Genomic DNA, 20148 nt, shown 5'->3' with positions numbered 1-20148 from the left:
TTTCTCAGTTTTTGTGGCTCTGATCTTACCACCACTTATTTTCTTTTCCTTGTCCAAATCGCTGATGTTGGCACACGTCGTTTAATAATATATATAAAGAGGTGGGAGTAGAGGAATGGTTGCAGATACTTCAAGTTTATATTTAGATTCAGAAAACCACATGTAATTATAGCGGGAATAGCCACACTCATTCTGCTGGGACTGAACTGCTTTCATTTCACAAAAAAACAAAAAGATCTGATTTCCACTGTTTCCTATAATGATGACTGTCGCCTGCTTACACCCCCTCCTCTGGATCTGAACTTAATCTTATCTTGTATGATTGTATATGAATGAGTTTGTATCATGTATGTTTATCAAAACTAGGAAGGGTAAAAAGACAAAATGTAGTTTGTGGTGTTTACAAATAAAATATGCAAAATACACAAAAGGCAGTAAACTAAAATATTATTTTCTCCACAGATGGGTTTGAAATCTACATCAGCAAATCCTACATACCAACCAATTGCTTGACTGTATCAAACTGAGCTGCCCAAAGGGCCCTGTGGAGCCTAGCGAGGAGTTAAAAGGGGGTCTGACCTTGCTAGGGGAAAGCATTGCTCTCTGTGTCCATCTACCCCCTATTGACCAGAGAAACACAAGGCATGCAAACATGAATTGCATCTCATAAAGCCCCTTCTAGGAAATAGACAGAAATCCAAAGGAATTCACATTGCTGCATGAGTTTCAAGGCCTTCAGCTATTTACTCAAGCTTCCTACATCAACAAAAATTCTGCTTTTAAAGACGAGATTTTGGGGGCTATTAGAGAAACACAGCTGCACAAGTCTTCATTCATTTTTTTTCTATTTTTATACAGAACCAGGCTCTTAAAATTCTCCAAAGTTGCTATTTCTAATTATGTTGAAAATTGTGGTGCAAACACTGTTAACCCCAGCTGAAGAGAATACTGTCAAGTTTGCTGGCACAGGGAAGCGCACGTTTCTACTAATAAGCACAATTGGTTTGAAGTTGGTCTGTGCTACATTTGAAGAATATGCAAGACTTTCTTCACAGTAAGCATGGGGAACCAGTCTGTGGAGTAACTGAGCTGAAGCAGAGCATTTAAAATACAACACCATTTATATGCTTTTCATTTGCAGATTAAAGAAAAACAAGTGTCTGCAGTTAATAAAATGGGCAGACAGACAGCAGATTGCAATATCAAGGCTGTATATTATTAACTAAAAAAAGAAAAAAAATGTCATTAAAACATGAAACCATGTTGCCCGATTGTGGATTTTCCGACTACATAATTGCCTATCAGGGAAGTAAAGCAGTGAAGTTATAAATAGTGAGGAGGGGGGGAAAAAAACAACTTGTGAATAATGCTGCACAACTGAGACACAATAATGAAAGCTTTAATGAAACAACCATGAATGAAATGCCTCAGGGTGACTTTTTGTTTGTTTTTTTTGTTTTTTGGGGCTTTACTTAAGTTATTTACTTATTCGAAGCAGGCAGGTGAAACAGCTTTACTATCATTCAGCACAAAAAACATACTTTTCTATAAAAAAAAAATGCAATGGAAAAATACAAATTACATTTGTATTTAAGGTACAAAATAGGTAGCTAAGAAAAGAAGCTTTACACACTTTTACATGCTATACATAGTGACAAGAAGTAAAATTGTGAGGATACACTCATTATTTATTATTTTAGTTTGCTGTATTTGAGCCATCATACATATCTGTACTGATACCCTTAGATACTTCAATATCTGCAAGTAAAAGGTGTGTGTGTGTGTGTGTGTGGGGGGGGGGGGGGGGGGGGGGGGGGGGGGGGGGGCAAAAACCTGATCTCTGGTTCCTTGGGATCCATGCTCTGACTGTGGGGCCAAAATTTCTGAAGTCTTTCTACCTTTATTTGGTAGAAAGAGTACCGTCATACTTCCTCACAATATATGACAGAGTAGCTCTCCGATAGAGAGCAGCTCTATCTAATGATACTTATGCTGTCTTTATCACCCTCCGATAGAGAGCTGGAGCATCATTAGTCTCCACCTGCCTCTTCTGCAGGACATTTACCAGTCCACATGCCACAGCAGAGCCTGCAACATTGTAACGCAGATTACACATTCCTTTCCCTTGTTCACACACACACACACACAACAGTATTGTGTTAAAGACACATACTGCCAGATTCTGGAGCAGTTTCTTCCCCACAGCCATCATCAAACTGAACTCTGTCTGCACTTTACCTACTGGGAGGTGGAAGTGGGGCCTCTTTGAGGAGTCCTGCTGCAGTCGACCACTGTCATTGCAAACTCATTGCTCTTTAGGGAGTCAAAATTGATTGGTCCTGAGAGAGCTCCTTCTGGCTCTGGGATCCAAGCATTTGGCATTTGCCAGATGGTTTCTGTGTGTTACTGCGTGATAAAGTAATTAACTGCGATAACTAATAAAATGCGTAAACGTAACAATTCCTTACTGTACCTTGCCTTTGATGTTTTTCATAATATTCTTTCTGTCCAATCTCCTGTCAGCTGTCTGATCTGTCGTTTGAGCAACAATGATGTGATGTCACACACAGACACATCTGCTTCCCACAATCAATCAAAGCAATGGCTGCACTGGTGTACACATCTGTTGCTGGATCCAATGCATCCTCCTTTCATTCACCTTAATACACACCTGGACTGGGTAGTCACTGCAATAACGTTAACGTTTACATGTTAGCATCAAGCTTAGTGCTGCAGTACGAAATCATAATAAATTAATACAAGAAAAATGCTTACAAGACTGGTTGAAAAAGAAACAAATGATCACAAATGGTTTTATCATCTATATTTACAGGAAAAATGATACAGTACACGAATTTGAATTTTGATTGAATAACAAATTTATGCACCAATACTTTCAAGACCCAGTTTAATAGTAAAATATATAAATGAAATTTCCTTTGTAGTTATATGACACCTAAGGTCAAACTTTATTTCACACAGTAGTGAGACAAAGTTAAAATGGCTTTAACCCTCTTTCTATGTGTTGGTGAGCACACATGATACATTTGAAAGCAGCTCGAGCTGGTTCTTCCCCATTAATGAACAGATACTGGAGCATTCTGCTGTATATAAGACACCTGCTGATTTTCCTCTGCCTTTGCTTTTTAGATTTCTGACTGTGGTGGCGGCTGCCCTCCTGACTTGTCTTGGCTCTCAAAGTGGTGAGTAGGATGGCAGAGAATGTTTTTATAAAAGCAGCTATGGTGGTCATACTAACTTCTGCTTTCAGGTTGTGTTTCCATCTGCTGCTGTTTTGTTGCCTGTTAGGTTTTTTTTTTTGTTTTGTTTTTTTTTGCTGCTGGCATTGTTCTGCTTCTTTTTACCTTTGTAAAATTGCAAGTTTATTTTGGTTTTATTTTTGGTTGGTTTATACTTTCTTTTAGACACCATTGAGCTATTAGGTGAACAGGCTCTCATGGTTGTGAACCCCCACTTCAGTATTTGGTTTGATGCACTGGGTACAAGGGGTCTCCACATTATAGGTTTGCAGTGAAGTGTGTTGTGTTGACAGTGTTAAGAGGCAGCAGCACACCAAGGCACTCCTTCTCTGTAGGTAACTCTCCACTGGTGGTCCGAGCTGATCTGATTTTGTGTAGTTATTTGGGTTTTTAATCCTTTTAAGGCTAAACACTGTTTCAGATCTGGTCCAGCTTTTTTATTAAATAGTTTTAACTGTGATTCACATGACTGTTCAAAAAGAAGGACCCTGCATCTTTTATTTCCTGACATTGTCTGGCATAGCTCTTAATAAAATATTCATTTTCATCCCTCACTTTCTTGTTTTTGACTCCACCACTCACAATAACATTCTGCTCAGCCACACAAAGGTGCCCCTTGGATGCTCCTTTTAGTTTGTCTTGGCTACCACATTCCATTTCACATTTTTCACTTTCCCCCCCTTTTATAAGGGAATAAAATAGCGGAATAAAAACATTTGAGTCGTTACAGCATTTCGGAAAAATCAGTGTATTTACTTGTGAGAAGTTCTGATATATGATGACTAAAGCCTTCTTTTAAAGATGGCAAGTCTCACACATAGGCAGTTACATTTGATAATGAAGGCACACATCAAGCTTAGACCTGTTTGTGATATCTTATGAGAAATGAAACAAAATGTTTGGGTTTTTTTTCCATGTTAATCAGGTTTTCCAAATTTAGTAAAACAAAACGAAATCTCCAGTGGAGAAGGGCTATTACAAACGCCTGGCAGCTAAAAGGTGATAACAGATTTTTAAATTCCTTAGATAATATACAGGTACATCTCAGAAAATTAGATTATTATGAAAAATGTCAATTTTTTGTCACTCATTTCAGAATGTGAAACCCATATATTATATAGACTTATTACACTTAGAGTGAAACATTTCAAACATTTATGCAGTGTCTCCAAAAATTAGAATATTACATACAGTAAGATATGTTTATTTCCATGCACTCAATACTTGGTTGGGCCTCCTTTTGCATGAATGACTGCATCAATGCGGCATGGCAATGGAAGCCGACGTTGCTTTGATAGCAGCCTTCAAGTCATTACATATTTGAGTCTGGTGTCTCTCATCTTCCTCTTGACAATACCTCACAGATTCTCTATGGGGTTCTGATCAGATAAGTTTGTTGGCCAATTATAGCAGCTTTTGGTACCTTTAGCAGTGTAGGCAGGTGCCAAGCCCTGCTGGAATAAAAAAAAATCAGCATCTCCATGAAGCTTAACAGCAGAAGGAAGCATGAAGCATGAAGTGGGATTTCCAAATGAAATGCAAAATTTGCATCTGAGAAACAGCCCAGTCCTTTTTCTCCTTAGTCCAGGTGAGATGCTTCAGTCGTTGTCTCTGGTTCAGGAGTGGCTTGACACGAGGAATGTGACATTTGTAGCTCATGTCTAGGATTCATCTGTGTGTAGTGACTCTTGATGCGCTGAGTCCAGCTTCAGTCCACTCCTTTTGAAGCTCCCCAAATTCTTGAATGGATGTTGCTTGACAATGCTCTCAATATGCCTTCTGCTGGGGCACCTTTTCCTTCCACTTAACTTTCCATTAATATGCTTGGATACAACACTTTGTGAACAACCACCTTCTTTAGAAATTACCTTTTTCTGGCTTTCCCACCTTGTGGAGGGTCAATGATCATCTTCTGGACATCTGTCAAGTTAGCAGTCTTCCCTATGATCCATCTGACCCAGACTGAGAGACCATGTAAAGGTTTAGGATACCTTTGCAGGTGTTTTGAGTTAACTAGTTGATAAAGGTGTGACACCATGAATTTCTAAGATTGAAGTTTTTCCACAATCATCTAATTTTCTGAGACACTGCATTTTGGGTTTTCATTATCTATAAGCCACAATGATCAAAATTTCAAGAAATAAATGTTTGGAATGTTTCACTCTATGCGTAATGAATCTATATAATTTATGGGTTTAACATTCTGAAATGGGTGACAAAATATATTGAACTTTTTCATTATATTCTAATTTTCTGAGATGTACCTGATGCAGTCTTCTACACAGACCAGACGGCAGCTATCGCAAGTCACGACAACTGTGATTTGACTTTAACATCTCTGGATCCTTCATTAATTTATTTATTGTTTGATATGTTTAAACACTTCTGAAACCCATTTTCTTAAGACTGCACCTAAGTGGATTAATGAGCTTTTAACTGATTATTTGTTGAAAGCACAATATTATAAATTATATGAAAGATACACAGTATTCTTTTCGGATAAGGTAACAGCACAGACTGGGTAACAGCCAGCTATATAAATTCAGCCTGCAGTTGGGTGTTTCGACAGAACACCACAAGTTGTGATTCTCATTCCTGTTGAATTTTCATGCTCTGTTGCAAGATCCACATAAATAAAATTTTGCACAATGAAAGCAAAGCTCATGCTGCCAAGTTTACAAGACCTTAGACAGACTGAAACTGGGCAAAGAGTAGCCAGCAGATAAATATGTGGATGGCCACATATACTTTGATCCAGCTCCAGTGACAAGATAAATACAAGTTTTAGAATTTCATTAGCTTTGATATAGATCTCTGAAATGCCAGGGAAAAAAACAATCAATAAAGTGTCTAAATTATGAAGACCCCACTGTTGCACACATGTGGTTTTAATAACTCAGTCTTTCCTGCTGAATGACCTGCACTAACAGACATACAAAGGCATAATATTGCAGCAGTAAATTTCTGCCAGTCATCACCAGTAGAGGTCTCCAGATACAGGACCATGGGAAGTTAGATCTCAGCTGCTCTCCACATGGGGTGTCACCGTTCTCCCTTTGGACGTACGTGGGCCAGTATTGGGGAAAACCGGCTTTGAATGAAGACGTGATTTCTTCTCTGTCACGAGGTGTAGTTGCGGCCTCTTCAGAAGGAGGACTAGAGCTTCATGCGCAGTTTTGCGTAAAGTCCCCAGAGAGTTGTCGCCGTTGGGATCGTCCTGATCGTCCCGAGCCATCTGGATTTGCGCCGGATTGTGTCAAGTTTTCGCATTAGTTCCTCAGTTTGTGTAGAGTTTACGTTTACACTGACTGGACTGTCCAGTCTGAGAAGTTACCAGAAAGCAAGAGGCGATGTTTTGCCGAAATCAAACAGCGAGAGCCACCGTTGCTCGGGGCTCTGCTCTGGAAATGGAAATACGACGAGGAAAGTTCAGAAAGAGCGTTTTCCTGGACACATCACAGGTACACCTACTCTTGTCCTACAGTTATCACCGAAATGTCTTCTTCCTCTCTGTCTTCACACGCAAACACACGACACATGTTAACTTTTGACAACTTTAAGTGATATTTTTTTTTTCCCTAAAAAGGTTTTAGTGTACACTGTACAGGGTTGTGTTGTTTTGTCCTTCAGTTAAAGTTCTTTTACTGTTTTCAAACAATCAATCTAGTGAATCCAATCAGTCAATCAATCGATCAATCAGTCAAATCTTATTTGTGTACAACAGAGCCATACAAAGTACATACAACAAAAGACCACATAAAAACACAACTGAATTAAAACAATACATAAAAACACTTTTGGAAAGTGTTGCTTTCCAAGTTCCAAACTCCTAATAATAATTGTTGTTTGGATACTTTAAACCCAATCTCTGATTAGTAGTTTTGATAGGAGGCAGACACCTTCAAATGAAAATATTACCTTTTATTGATCCATTTGTGTTCCATTAAGTCCATTATATTTATTTATCCAGAAATGATCAAGTCTCGGTATGCATATTTTTAGGTTGTCAACAAGCACTTTGTTTAAATAAGATATAAAGTTTTAAAACCTTTTAACTTTCAGACTTCATCCCTCAGACTCTTGTAAATATCTTTTACTTCCATCAGTCTTGGTCAGACACAAAGAAGATAAAGCGAACCTCCAGCAAAAGTTGAGAACTGGGTCAAAGCAGTTGCCTTTGTATTCCAGTTGTATTACTGGAGAAGAACAGTTTTATCCTAATGCATGCTTTCCTCTCCAGCTCCCATGTCAGCATCTGTTTCATATTAGCCACCGTTTTGTTTTTTTGTTTTTTTTTACGAACAGTCCACTTTAATCTTGTTTTGATGGGAAGTCCTCCCGTTTCCAAACTCCTTCCATTCACTTTCTCTTCCAAGCACACACTTGACATCAGTTTGCTCTTTGTGTTGATTTTATTGAGCTGCTACTTTCTTCTACTCTTGTTTTGGGGCCTTTTTGCCTGTAGAGTTAAAAGTAAAACTTAATTTTTGGTGCAGTGTGCAGACTTTTAAACTTTAAGAGAGCGATGTCATTTTGCCTGACAGGAATAAGAAACAGGGATACCTGTTGAAGGGTTAGACTCCATTAAAACTCATAGATGTACCGAGCTGATTGTAAGGGGATACTCAAGGAATAAAAATGGTGCAAAATAGGAAATGGAGAAAGAGAGTATTGATTCTAACATTCCTTCACTCCCCAAATCTCCAATGTTGGTTTTTTTTTTTTTTTTTCGTGTATGTGAGTGTGTGAGGAGGCATACAAAACGTCAGCTTAAGCTATTTATAATTCACGTCACAGGAAAACACTGCTAACCTCTGGGAGATCAGGCACACTCCATCATATCGATCTGCTGTCAGAATTGTCTGATCTGGCGTCTGAACAGGCCTGAGCTCATATGTGATCCACAAGTTTGCACCTCTAACACGGCACCTGCTGTAGGTGAATTTGTGTTAGTGTGGTTAAGTCTGAATGGCCAGGCAAGAAGAAACAATGTTTTGAGTAGATGTATATGTATATATATATATATATATATATATATATATATATATATATATATATATATATATATATATATATATATATATATGTATATATATGTATATATGTGTGTATATATATGTATATATGTGTGTATATATATGTATATATGTGTGTATATATATGTATATATGTGTGTATATATGTATATATGTGTGTATATATATGTATATATGTGTGTATATATATGTATATATGTGTGTATATATATGTATATATGTGTGTATATATATGTATATATGTGTGTATATATATGTATATATATGTGTGTGTATATATATGTATATATATGTGTGTGTATATATATGTATATATATGTGTGTGTATATATATGTATATATATGTGTGTGTATATATATGTCTATATATGTGTGTGTATATATATGTCTATATATGTGTGTGTATATATATGTCTATATATGTCTATATATGTGTATATATATGTCTATATATGTCTATATATATGTGTATATATATGTCTATATATATGTGTATATATATGTCTATATATATGTGTATATATATGTCTATATATATATATATATATATATATATATATGTATATATATATATATATATATATATATATATATATATATATATATATATATATATATATGTGAACCAATACATAAAATTATCATTAATAATTGCTTAAAAGTGTTTTGGATTGTACAACTGTCTTTAAATTATTTTGTTTTTGTATATCCGGACTATTTTCTCAGCTTGCATGTTAGTTTTCCATCAGACTACACCACAATATTGACAATGATTGCTTCCTTAACTCTGCAATCTGTTCTCTCCTTGAGCTCAAATAAAATTAAGTTGTGTCTTTGTCTTTGTTGCCAATGCTAATGATGCTCCTTTAGAGAGTGGGACTTTCCACTTGCTCCGGGTGTCCAGGCTCTCTCAATGCCTCTGTGGAGCCGGTGTGTGGCATTTCAATGAGGCAGTGTGAAAGAACCCTGTTTCCACTGTGCCATTTGTGCCAACATTTGAACCCCTTATGTAAATGTATGTTTGTTTGTTTTTTGGAAAGAGACACTTTTTGCCTTTCAAGACCATAAATGTATAAATGTATATTTCCTTGTTTATCATACCAGGAAGTTGAATTAAACAAGACTGAGACCATGAATTAGACTCTTTTCCATCTGATATCTGTTGTGCTAAATTTCATGGCTTTCTGTAAATTGTGTAGCATAGTAAAGGAATGTAATGGATGTAAAAAAAAAAAAATGTTTAAGATATTTTCCAGCAGTCCATTTTGGCATCTTGAAAACTGATTCTTCAATAACTTAAGTGTCTTTCCATTATCAAAATGAAATAAAGGACGGATGCTGAAACAGTCTGCGGTGTACCCATATCACAAATGAACTGGGTGATATGGTTAGAGAAGGGCAAAAGAATAGACCCAGCAAGTGATGATATTCTCATACAGCATTGTCCAGGAACATATTCTTAGCCTCATTGTCATTCCTCCTGCTGCTCTCAGTGGGAGCAGAGAACACATCTGCTTTCTGCATCCCTCCTCTCTGATCCGCTGGGCCACCAGTGTGTCTCTAAACTCTACACACTATCTTCATCCTCGCCAGCTCTACTGCTACAGCTGAAGCCACTCAGGCATGCAGTGGGAACTTGGGATGGCGCAGTTATTATTACAGAGGTGCGGATGGAATGTCCTCTATTTCAGTTCACTGACGTCTCATGTTTAAATCAAAGATAGCCCACACTAGTCCACACACCACTGTGACGAGCACTGGCTTATACAGGGCCAGGAAGTGGTTAGGTGTGTTTAAAGACACACCCATCCACCCACACTCTTTCCCAGCTTCTGGGAGTATATGGCAAGGTCTGGGAAGCTGTCATCACTGTTAAGTAAAAGCTTTAAATGCTTTGGCTTGCTGTGTGGCTGGCTTTGGTGGTGTGTTCACCTCCACCCTGTGGAGCTCCACACTCTTAGCAGTCAGTCTCCAAGCTGAGAAGTTATGTGACTTTGGTGAAATTAGCATTGTTATCTTATTTTTCTTATCTCTGGCTGTAAATGAACACTGATTTACAAATAATTCAGACTTGACATCTTAACTGGGGTGGCATGGTGGTGTAGTGGTTAGCGCTGCAGCCTCATAGCAAAAGGTTGCTGGTTCAAGCCTGGATGGAGGTTGAACAGTAGCCTTATGATGTTTGCATGTGTAAGTTTCTCTGGGTGATCTGGCTTTCTCCTACCATCAAAAGGCATGCTAAGTGGTATAGAGAACAAATGAATGAATAATTTGGGTGAAATTACTGCTCATAAAATAAGATGGTAAGGCTGAGATTTGTGGGTTTTGAAGTGAGAAATAATGTCAGCAAAATCTTACAAATTGGAACGGGGGGGCATTCATTAGAGGAGAGGTTTTGGAATTTAGTGGAAAAAGTTGTGGAAAAGTTTAATATTGGTGAAATATTTAACAATCTGTGTTGGACTGGCGACCTGTCCAGGGTATACAGCTCTGGTCCTTAAGTGTCACAATCCTGTAGGTTTTCCATGTATCCCTGTTTCAATATACCTGAATCAAACTAATCACTCATTAAGCAGAACTTCATTGGATGTTGGATCCATTTAATGGAAGCCAGCTGTGGTGGAGAGATACATTAAAAACCTGCAGGACAGCGGTCCTCAAGGACCAACTTTGAGCCACCCTGCTCTTGCCTAGTGATAGCTAGGATAGGCTCCAGCCTCTCTGCCACCTTTAATTGGAACAAGCAGTTAAGAAAATGTATGTATGAATGGGTGGATATTTAATAATCAATTATGGGAAAGTAGGAAATTTCAGCACGGTACTAAAACTGTGGAAAGACTTTTAGAAGTAAAGATGAGGCTAGATTGACTGGAAAAAAAACTGCTGGGCAAATGGTTTAATATTAACATTTCTATACAAACAGTATTGAAGATCTTTGGGTTTATTATGTATGATATCAAATAAAGCCTCAAAGGTTTCAGAAAAATATTTGTGCACAAAGGTTTTCTTGACACGGCAGAGAACCAATATTGAATGCTTGTGATCTTTATGTCCTGAGGCGGCATTGCACTTCAAACAGACGTGATTATGTTGTGAACGTGCTTGAGCTCAGCAAAACTTCAGAAAAACATTTTTAGTAAACAAAATTCTGCTATTCAAACGCAAGATTTTTATACGAGACCCAAACGCACTGCTGCTTCTCAGGAGCCAAGTTCCTTTTCCATCGAGTTAGGTGAAGTGAGACAGGTGGTTCCGTGGTCTGAACTGACAAAATGTGAAACTATTTGGATGGATGTTACGTCTTCCAAATAAAAGTGAAGAGGGATCATTCAGCTTGTCGCCAGTGCACAATTCAAAAAGCCTGCATGGTATGGATCGTATGGGTTTAGTTCTGAGTTGTAGAGATGATGCAACACAGTTGTAAATAATGTCTGATGCAACAATGAATATTTCCTATTTTTAAGAAATGTCTTACTGTGGTGTAAACATTATGCATACAATTGAATTTAGACATCTTTTTTTTTAGAAATTAAGTCTACATGCTGGAAAAATGAGCAGCAGGTCAGACTCCTGAGCTAAAGTTTTTGTTGACTTCATTTTTTCAAGAACTTCCCCCCCCACACACTTTACTTTTAGCAGTGGAGACGGGTGTATCACGCTGTGACGTCTCCTAAGTTGGACGTCTGGATCTTTTCTGCAAATGCCTAGATGTATGGTTTAGACTTCACAGAAGCAGCTGGGAAGCAGTCTCCTGCTCAGCAGCCTCTCAGCGTTGCTTCTGCTGGTGTTTAATGTGGCTTGGCAGGAAAATGATCAGCCATGCTTTTTATGCAAGCATATCTCTGTTTCCCCTGTGTACAGAAAAATGAGAGAAATCATAGAGGTATTGTCAGAACAACACTTTTCGCCATGAGCCAAGCAGCTCAAATCCTGAACTTACAATGAAAATACTTGCTTCCAGTCGATGCTAAAGCATTAAAAGTCTCGCTTTCAACAGACAGCTCTGCGTACCAAGAAAACAATGTGACATCATTACACTGCAGCCTGAAACCAAGCGCTGTTCTACCGTCAGAAAAAGAGGCTCAGGGGCCTGAGGGTTCTAAAGAACGGATGCACTCTGCTTTATTGATTTTTGCAACAGCTTCACTGCCAAAACTGGGCAGTTCTATGTGTGTGCACCCTGAGGGCTTTCAGGCATGTTGAACACTGCAGGGGTGCACGGGAGATGCCAGGGAAATTTTACCCCTTCTAAGACCCTTATTCTCAAACAAAGCCAGGCCACTAGAGTTTTCTGCTTGGAGGCTTTCTTGGTATGCTGAGGGATATTTTAACTAGCAAATATTTAACTTTTGTTATTACACAGGCTTTGTGTACAGAAGTGTGAAGCCCTTTTCCCAGAAAGTCCTTAAATGAAAAATAGTTTAGTCTGTTCCTTCAAGCAAAGAGTAAAATTTAACCAGTGTCCTGCTATTGTTCCCATGATAATGATATGAGTGTTTTCTCAATTTGACACATCGCAAGCTCTGTTCCGTGGTGCAAATATTGTATTTAGAGACATAATTTTCACCATTCAGTTGTTGAACTTGTGCACACATCCTTTATCTTCCTATGCAATAAGGCACAGCTACGCTATCATTTGTTATTTAATACAATTGACTAGATGTTTGTTGGTGAATGTCACATATCACTAATGATAAAACATTTTTGTTGCATAATAGTGATAAATACTTTTTACACTGTAACAGAAAATTTTCACTGTGGGCTTTATGAAGAAACAGCTGACAATCATGCTGTGCTGTTGATGTGTTCATTTGTTATTGAGCCTCCAAAGCCCTTAAGGTCCGTGTCCTTTTTCTTTTCTATGCAACCCACTCACACACACACACACACACACACACACACACACACACACACACACACACACACACACACACACACACACACACACACATACAGCATTAGGAACGCTCCACCACAGGGAGACCTCTTGTGTTGACCCTTGACTAGTTTGTGCCACAAACCTGAGAATAACCCTTTCCTGCGTTGTCCAGATATATTTCAGTTGCTCATATAAATGGAACATTTCGGCTGCTGTTGTGTCATGTGAGAAGTGTTTTGGTATGTGGGTAGTATCTTTTTGTGGCAACTGGTGTCAGAGTGTAGTTTTAGTGCTTGGGGTCTGCAGCTTAAGTTGCATGTAAACCCCACCCAACCCCTGCTCCGTACTCCTCTACATTACAATCCCTCACGCTGAACGACATGTTAACAGACACCAGACATGTTCACACACAGGATGTGAGTCACACCCACTCTCAGGATTCAGTTTGCACATGTTTGTATCTCCATGCAAGTCCTGCACATCCACAACCTGTCGCCTCTCTCCACTATTCAGTTATGAATGAAAGCTGATGTTGCAAACTTGCCATTAGTCATTTGTGACGGCAGTTTGTCAGCCTCTGCTTCGCATAACAACTTCCGCACACACATGCACACACAGACACATCAGACAGTGACTAAGCAGCAGTGTCTCCTTGAGAAAGCTGCATATTGTCAGACAGAGGCTGGCTTTGTCCGTTCTGCATGCGCTGTCTTGTGAGGCTATCGCTACCAGTGACTTGGTTAGCAGACAGGCATAGAGATGTATGGAGGAGGCTAAATCGCGGGACACATTCCCACACTTTGAGATGGGAGACTTCCTCCATGCATCATCAAACCTGTCTCATTCACTTACTACCTTGGATAAAGCTTTTAAATCAGTCTAGTTCAAAACTTCCTCACTTGCCTCTGTAATACTGGAGGGTTATTAGAACAGGGGGGTTGGATTCTCCTATTGTAAACTAAGCTCTATCAAGCAATATGAATAGTACTTAAGTGACGTTACAGAGGGATAAAAGTGTGGTGGATTGGTTTAAGTGAAGCATGCAGTAAAATCATTTAATTTCTTCTGGATTAGGTGCAAATATTTGATGTGCTACATTAATTCTGATCCTGCTTAAGGTCTCCTGTGAACTGAATTTTTAATCTTCTGCACCTTCTCTCATCAGGAGAATCACACAATATGGGCCATTTCACTACTATCAGGTTTGAGTCCCTTGATAATTTGGGAAAATGGGTTCTTTCTGACATGTATCTCAGTGCTAACCCACTTTTCTGATCCAGATTATGCGGTGGAGGTACTTCTTTGTCTTTGGTACCACACAGCCATTGATGACTAATATTTGTTTTAGCTTTCTTTTCTTTTCTTCTCTTTATTTTCATTGTTCATTTCTGTTTACACGTCCCAGCAGATGCCTTATAACCTATTGAGCTTAGCCCAAACACACTGCAGAGCAGAACTTGACTGTCTCCTGCCAAAGGTATCTTCTTCCTGTGAACACAAGACCCCCCCCTTGAATACTTCTCTGTTAAACACTGACAAAAAAGACAAACATAAGATGAATGACCAGATTCCAATGTGTGGTGTCATTTACAGCGCAGAACACTTGCTGTCAGCCTCTTTATCACAGAGGGTTTAGAAACAGGAGAGGCTTTGTTCCTGTGAGGGAAAAATTTCTAAGAGACATGCTCTATGTGAAGGGATAGAAATAGTTATAGATTGTATGCATAAGCAGTGTCTTTCCTCCAGACCTTCCTTTAAAACTATTGCATCAAAGTTGGGTAGTTTGCCATATAAAGCAGGTAGGTTTTAGTTTTCTCTTCCATGGGGATAAAAATGAGACAAATTTTAACTTTAAGAAAAGAAACAACTTTGAACTCATTTCATGTTTTCAGTTAAGCCTGTAACTTCACAAAGGACGAGTCTCTGACCTTCAGTAACACATTCAGTTAACCTGAAGAATCCCAGGCATGCCTACATCAGCCCGGTGTGTTACATCTTTTCTTTCATTTTCTTCTGCACAAAGAAGGAATATATCCGTTGCCCTGACCACCTTGACTTTATTGTACAGTAGATGCAGTTGAGACTTCTCCTTCATACAGAAGCATTCATGGTGAAAGGAGCTAAAACTGAAAAATATATAAAGAGGTATGTGTGCTTGTGTGTTTAAAATGAAAGTTGTGTTGTATATGCCTGTTGCTGCACTGATTCTAACTATTGTTTTCATTTTGTGCAATCTCACTGAGACTGAGTCCACTTCCAGTGAACTGTATTCGATCCACTGTAGGTCTCACATTTCCATTTGCAGAAAATGAGTCAGAATTCCCAGATAGATGAACGGCCACCTTTTGCAACAAGGTGTGACCTGGAGCTGGCTGGATGTGACTGTTTGGAGGAGGGGGCAAAGGGGCGCAAGCACCAATGATGTTGTCTGTTTTTGTTTATGCTGAGCAGGTGTTTGCCTTTATGCGAGCAGATGGCTCTATTATGCATGTCCGCCTTCCCTACATGCTGCATAGTGCAGTCCCTGCCAGCATGCCCAGGTTTTAATGTGTGTGTTTACTGGGCCCAGTATAGCAGACGGTGTGATGTCAGATCTTGTTGCATCATTATTTTGTTCCTGCTGCTTTAGCAGCCATTTTCTTGGGTTTCTTTCTACTTTTCAATTGTTCCCGATACCTTAAGAAATATCAGTCTAGAAGTTCACTTTATGGTGGATTTGGGTGATTTCTAATCCATACTATTGGTGTGAATAGTCATCTTGATATTTGTGCAGGGGAATATTTCAGACCGATAAAAATTTGTTCGATTTATTACTTTAACTAACTTGCATTGAAATTGTTGTAGCTCTATCAACAGAAAAACGGTAAGCACCATTTGTAAACACAACAAAAACAAGGAGTCAGCATGTTCAATGTGAAAACAGCACAAGAAATTTACGACAGAACAGTTCTGATGAAAGAAAATATGTTTTAAAAAAGTGCAAAATGCATTTAATTTCTTTCATATGAGAGTTGCTCAAAACCTCTGACAGTGTGAAATACATATAGCATCTCAACATGTATCACTAATATGATTCTCTTAATGATTAGTCACAGTTATATTTTAATTGATTGGTACAGATGTTGAAATTTATTGTATATGAATTTGACAGTCAAGTCAAATTTTCATTTTTATTGTGCTTGTGTGTTCAAGAGATGGAATTACTGAGTAATTAAAAAAAGGATAATTGATCAGTGGCTAAAAGAAGCACTTGTTGAGATTTGTTGCTGCCTTTGTGGCTTTTCGCCTCACCGGGGGATTTCCCAAAGTTCATCTCACCAGTCAAAATAACAAATTACATGTGTGAGATCATGTTCACCACCAAGAGGTAAACCAGAGATCCGTTTACGAGAGCAAAACGGTTACAAGAACATCATCTTGAGAAATTAATGCTGTGCTGAAACCTTGAAATTAACACTTTAATGGTGATATTTTTTCTGTTTATTCTTAAAAAAATTAATCTAATGGAAGTTAAACATGAACTTGTAGAAATCAATACTTTCTTCAGTATATTGATGCACAAATCACCACAGACCTCCATACTTGTTTTCTCTGGCAAAAATCTTAAAACTATAAACATGTTATGATCTCATGTCAGTTTGAGTTGTAGTTTCCTGAGTGTCCTCTTTGCAGCTGTTTAGATTCCTGTATCACTTCTGCAGATGTTTAGAGTTCAGGTTCTTGTTTGAGTTTCTAGACGTGTGTGGCATGTCCGTGGTTTTCTTCTACGAGCTCTTCAATAAACATCTCTTATAACTTGGTAGAAATTATTGAATGGCGTATAAATGTGTCCTTTAACTATTTTCCCCTCAGTTTATCCTGTTTTGTGTTTGACAAAATGAGTCTTTGCTCTTTTTTTTTCCTTACTTCTTTCCCTTATCTCTGCGAAGCTTGTCATTGTCTGGTTTTAACTGGTAGTAAAAAGGATGTCACACCATTTGACTTCTGGTTACAGATGCTTAAGTGCACTTAACTAATGCTAGAAGTAATTATCATTATTGTTCAGTACACTACTGTGTAAGTACTTTCAGTTGGATTTGGTCTCAAATGGAGGTATATGTTGCTGTTGCCATCGCTGTCCTGCAGAGGGCGCCATTGCTCTATTTCATATTCATGAAGCGTACAGCGACAACTTTGTTCTTGTTCTCATTTCCTACAGATATTTTGACATTGCATTATATTCACGATACCTTAGAGCCATTTATAGTCATTTTAGAGCATCATTGACATTTTTAAGTGAAAATGAATTGTCTTGGTGGACATATCCTCTTAAATCCACCCATATTTTCCCTGATATTGCACAGCCTGCACCCCTGAGGGCAGAAATCAATGGAGATTAATTTTATAATGAGCGACTTTCTCTCCCACTGAAGTGTCTGCTCCCTCAGTGTGATGAGTTTCTGCAGACTCCTGTGAACGGCTGAGGTAGTGTTCCTGAAAGTCAGTGATGATTCTGGAAAGAAGCCAGTCTGCCGAACTGTTTCCAGAGGTGTGTGTCTTTTAATGCTTGTGTATTCGAGTGTGTGCGTCTACTTCAGCCTGCCTTTCCTTCACAGTTAACAGCACAAGGAGTAATATTGATACAAGATTGTCTCTGCTCGGTTGCTCTGATGAATGACTGAGCCATCTTCTCACCAAAGACTTATTTTTCTTCCTGTATGGCATTCTCAGTTGAGGAAAAATATCTGTTGCGTGATGTGTGGGTCTTTTCCAGACTTTTCATTATGGTTGCTCAGACTTTTATGATGAGGAGGGGAGTAGGATCTTTTACTTAATCTCAGAGGAGAGCTTGTATCACTTCAGTAGACTTGGTATCATGCTGTAACTGATAGTACCTAATAACAAGGCAGACTTCGGGTGAGATGTACAGCGTCATTACATTGTCGCTCTATCTAAGTTACAATTTTGCGGTTCTCAGTGCAGGTTATTCATGCCATGAAACCATGAAGTCCCCTCCAGGGGGAATTTCTCTATGAAATGTCTGGTTTCACAGTTCATCACAGGCTGATGTCATCAAGCTGAACAGATGTGATCCAGCGCCGGCTGTAACACAGGCGTGTAATCAACGTCTTGTGATTTTCAAATCTGTTGAGTCAGATTTTTTTTACTCTCTCAGTTGAGAGAGAAACTTTAAAAAATACTTAGAAACCATGCGCTCACAAAACATTTTATTTAATATTTGTGTTTGAAAACTACACAACTTTCTGGTCACTCTTGTGGTCACTTCTTCTTTTTAAATGTGATTTTAGCAGGAGCTCATTAGGTGGCCTGGCATGGATTCGCTTTGTCCTTTTCCTACATTTGAAAAAGACACACTCAGCTTCTAACATTTTTACCTTTTATTTGAATTTTTTGCTCTGCAAGAAATGGCAAGGAGGACATCTGCTTGACGCACCATAATCACACAGACCTTGATTAGCTGTATTTGTTTCATTTGCAGTTTTGTGATGTATGATCTGTGTCTATTTATATCCAGTATGTGTATTTTTAAGTGTAAGTATAGCTTTGTGTTTGTGTATGTATTGCAAATGAGTGGGAGCTGTGGGAGGACTCAGTTTTCAGAATGCGTTTAGATGACAATCAAGGTTCTTTGTTGTGGTTTTGGGCCTGGCTGCTGAGGAGCCTGGTGTGTTTCCCTGCCCTGCTCCACTGCCACACTGAGCTACTGACAGCTTTTGATCTTGTGAATAGAGCAGGGATCCTCCTTCCCGGTCCTCAAAAACTGGTGTCCGGCAGGTTTTAAAAATTTCCCTGCTGCAACACACCTGATTCAGCCTCAGACTTTTGCAGAACTTGTTTTCACGTCTGTTAATTACCCACTGATTTGAGTGGGGGGGGGGCAACACTTGTAAAACCCGCAGGATACCGGCCCTTTAGGACCAAGATTGAGGATCTTTGGTATAGAGATTATGGAAGGCTGTAATAAAAGGGATTTAGAGGTTGAAAATTACATTTACATGGTAGTGCAGCGTGTCTCTTTATTGTAACACTTCTCATTAGTTAACTTTCTTTTTTATGTTGTAGAATAGCTCTTAATGATGGGGAAAATCTGCTCAGAGGCAGGTGGAGTCAGGTGACATTAACAGATTCATTCAAAGTAATAGTGTTTGTTTTTTTTTGTTTTTTTTTACTATAGCTTCTTTTGATAATTGTTACTACTTGTGTAACATTTGATTCTTTAGTTGTAAAGAGCCAATGTAATACTCATTTACAGGATTATTATTTCGTTAAGAGTTGGGCTGCAACTAATTGTTTGAGACGTGCCAAGCTAGCCACTAAGCAGACATTATGGAAATGTGTTGCCTTGTAAATGGACTACAGACGAGCCATTTGAGGCAGCTCTGGAGCAGATTTTTGCAGAGTGAGAGAATAACTCCCTTTGGTGAGAACTTGCTTAAATTAATGTTTAACGTGCACAAAGAATACATCCGCATTAGTGACTGTAGCTTAGGAGTGGAACAGGATTTCTTTCATTCAGAAAGAATGTTAAAGTATCTTTTGGAAAGATGCATCACAAGTAAATAAAATGTGATGGTGTGAAAGGAAACACTCAAAGCATTGAGAGAGAGAGAGAGAGAGAGAGAGAAGGAGAGAAACTTACTTGGAAGACAAAAGAAGGTCAAAATAAAATGTCCATCAAGCTTTTAGTCATAAATGGTTACATATTAAAAGGCCAAGCTCTTTGGTTCATGTTTGACCTTTACTGTGACTGCTTCAGACATGTCAGGAATACATTCATTTTGGGTTTAGGTTGAACAGTCTGACAAAAACCTTTGGATTTTTTAACATCTTAATGACAGAATAACTCAGTCAGTTTCTCGTGTCTTAAAATTCATCCAAAAGGGAACAAGGATATGTGTAAGAACTGAGAAGTGTCATGGAAACTAGTCAAAATGTAAAAAATATGAATATGAACCCCTGTTGTTGCAATCTG

The 20148-nt window shown here is 38.5% G+C and overlaps 1 protein-coding gene across 2 annotated transcripts in view; it reads left to right on the top strand.

Annotated features, from left to right (window-relative positions):
* Nucleotides 1-6366: 6366 nt before the first annotated feature.
* Nucleotides 6367-20148, top strand: part of rtkna (rhotekin a) — a 55916-nt gene continuing 42134 nt past the window's right edge. For both annotated transcript variants that reach the window (XM_079251333.1, XM_079251336.1), the window contains exon 1: nucleotides 6367-6721. In XM_079251333.1, the coding sequence (XP_079107459.1) occupies nucleotides 6611-6721 (111 nt within the window). In that variant the 5' untranslated portion in view covers nucleotides 6367-6610. The remainder of the gene's footprint in view (nucleotides 6722-20148) is intronic.

This window comes from Telmatherina bonti, assembly GCF_933228915.1.
Source record: "Telmatherina bonti genome assembly, chromosome: 13".
NCBI classification, from domain to species: Eukaryota; Metazoa; Chordata; class Actinopteri; order Atheriniformes; family Telmatherinidae; genus Telmatherina; species Telmatherina bonti.
The sequence above is the reverse complement of the archived record's forward strand: the minus strand, read 5'-3'. Positions and strand labels throughout refer to the sequence as shown.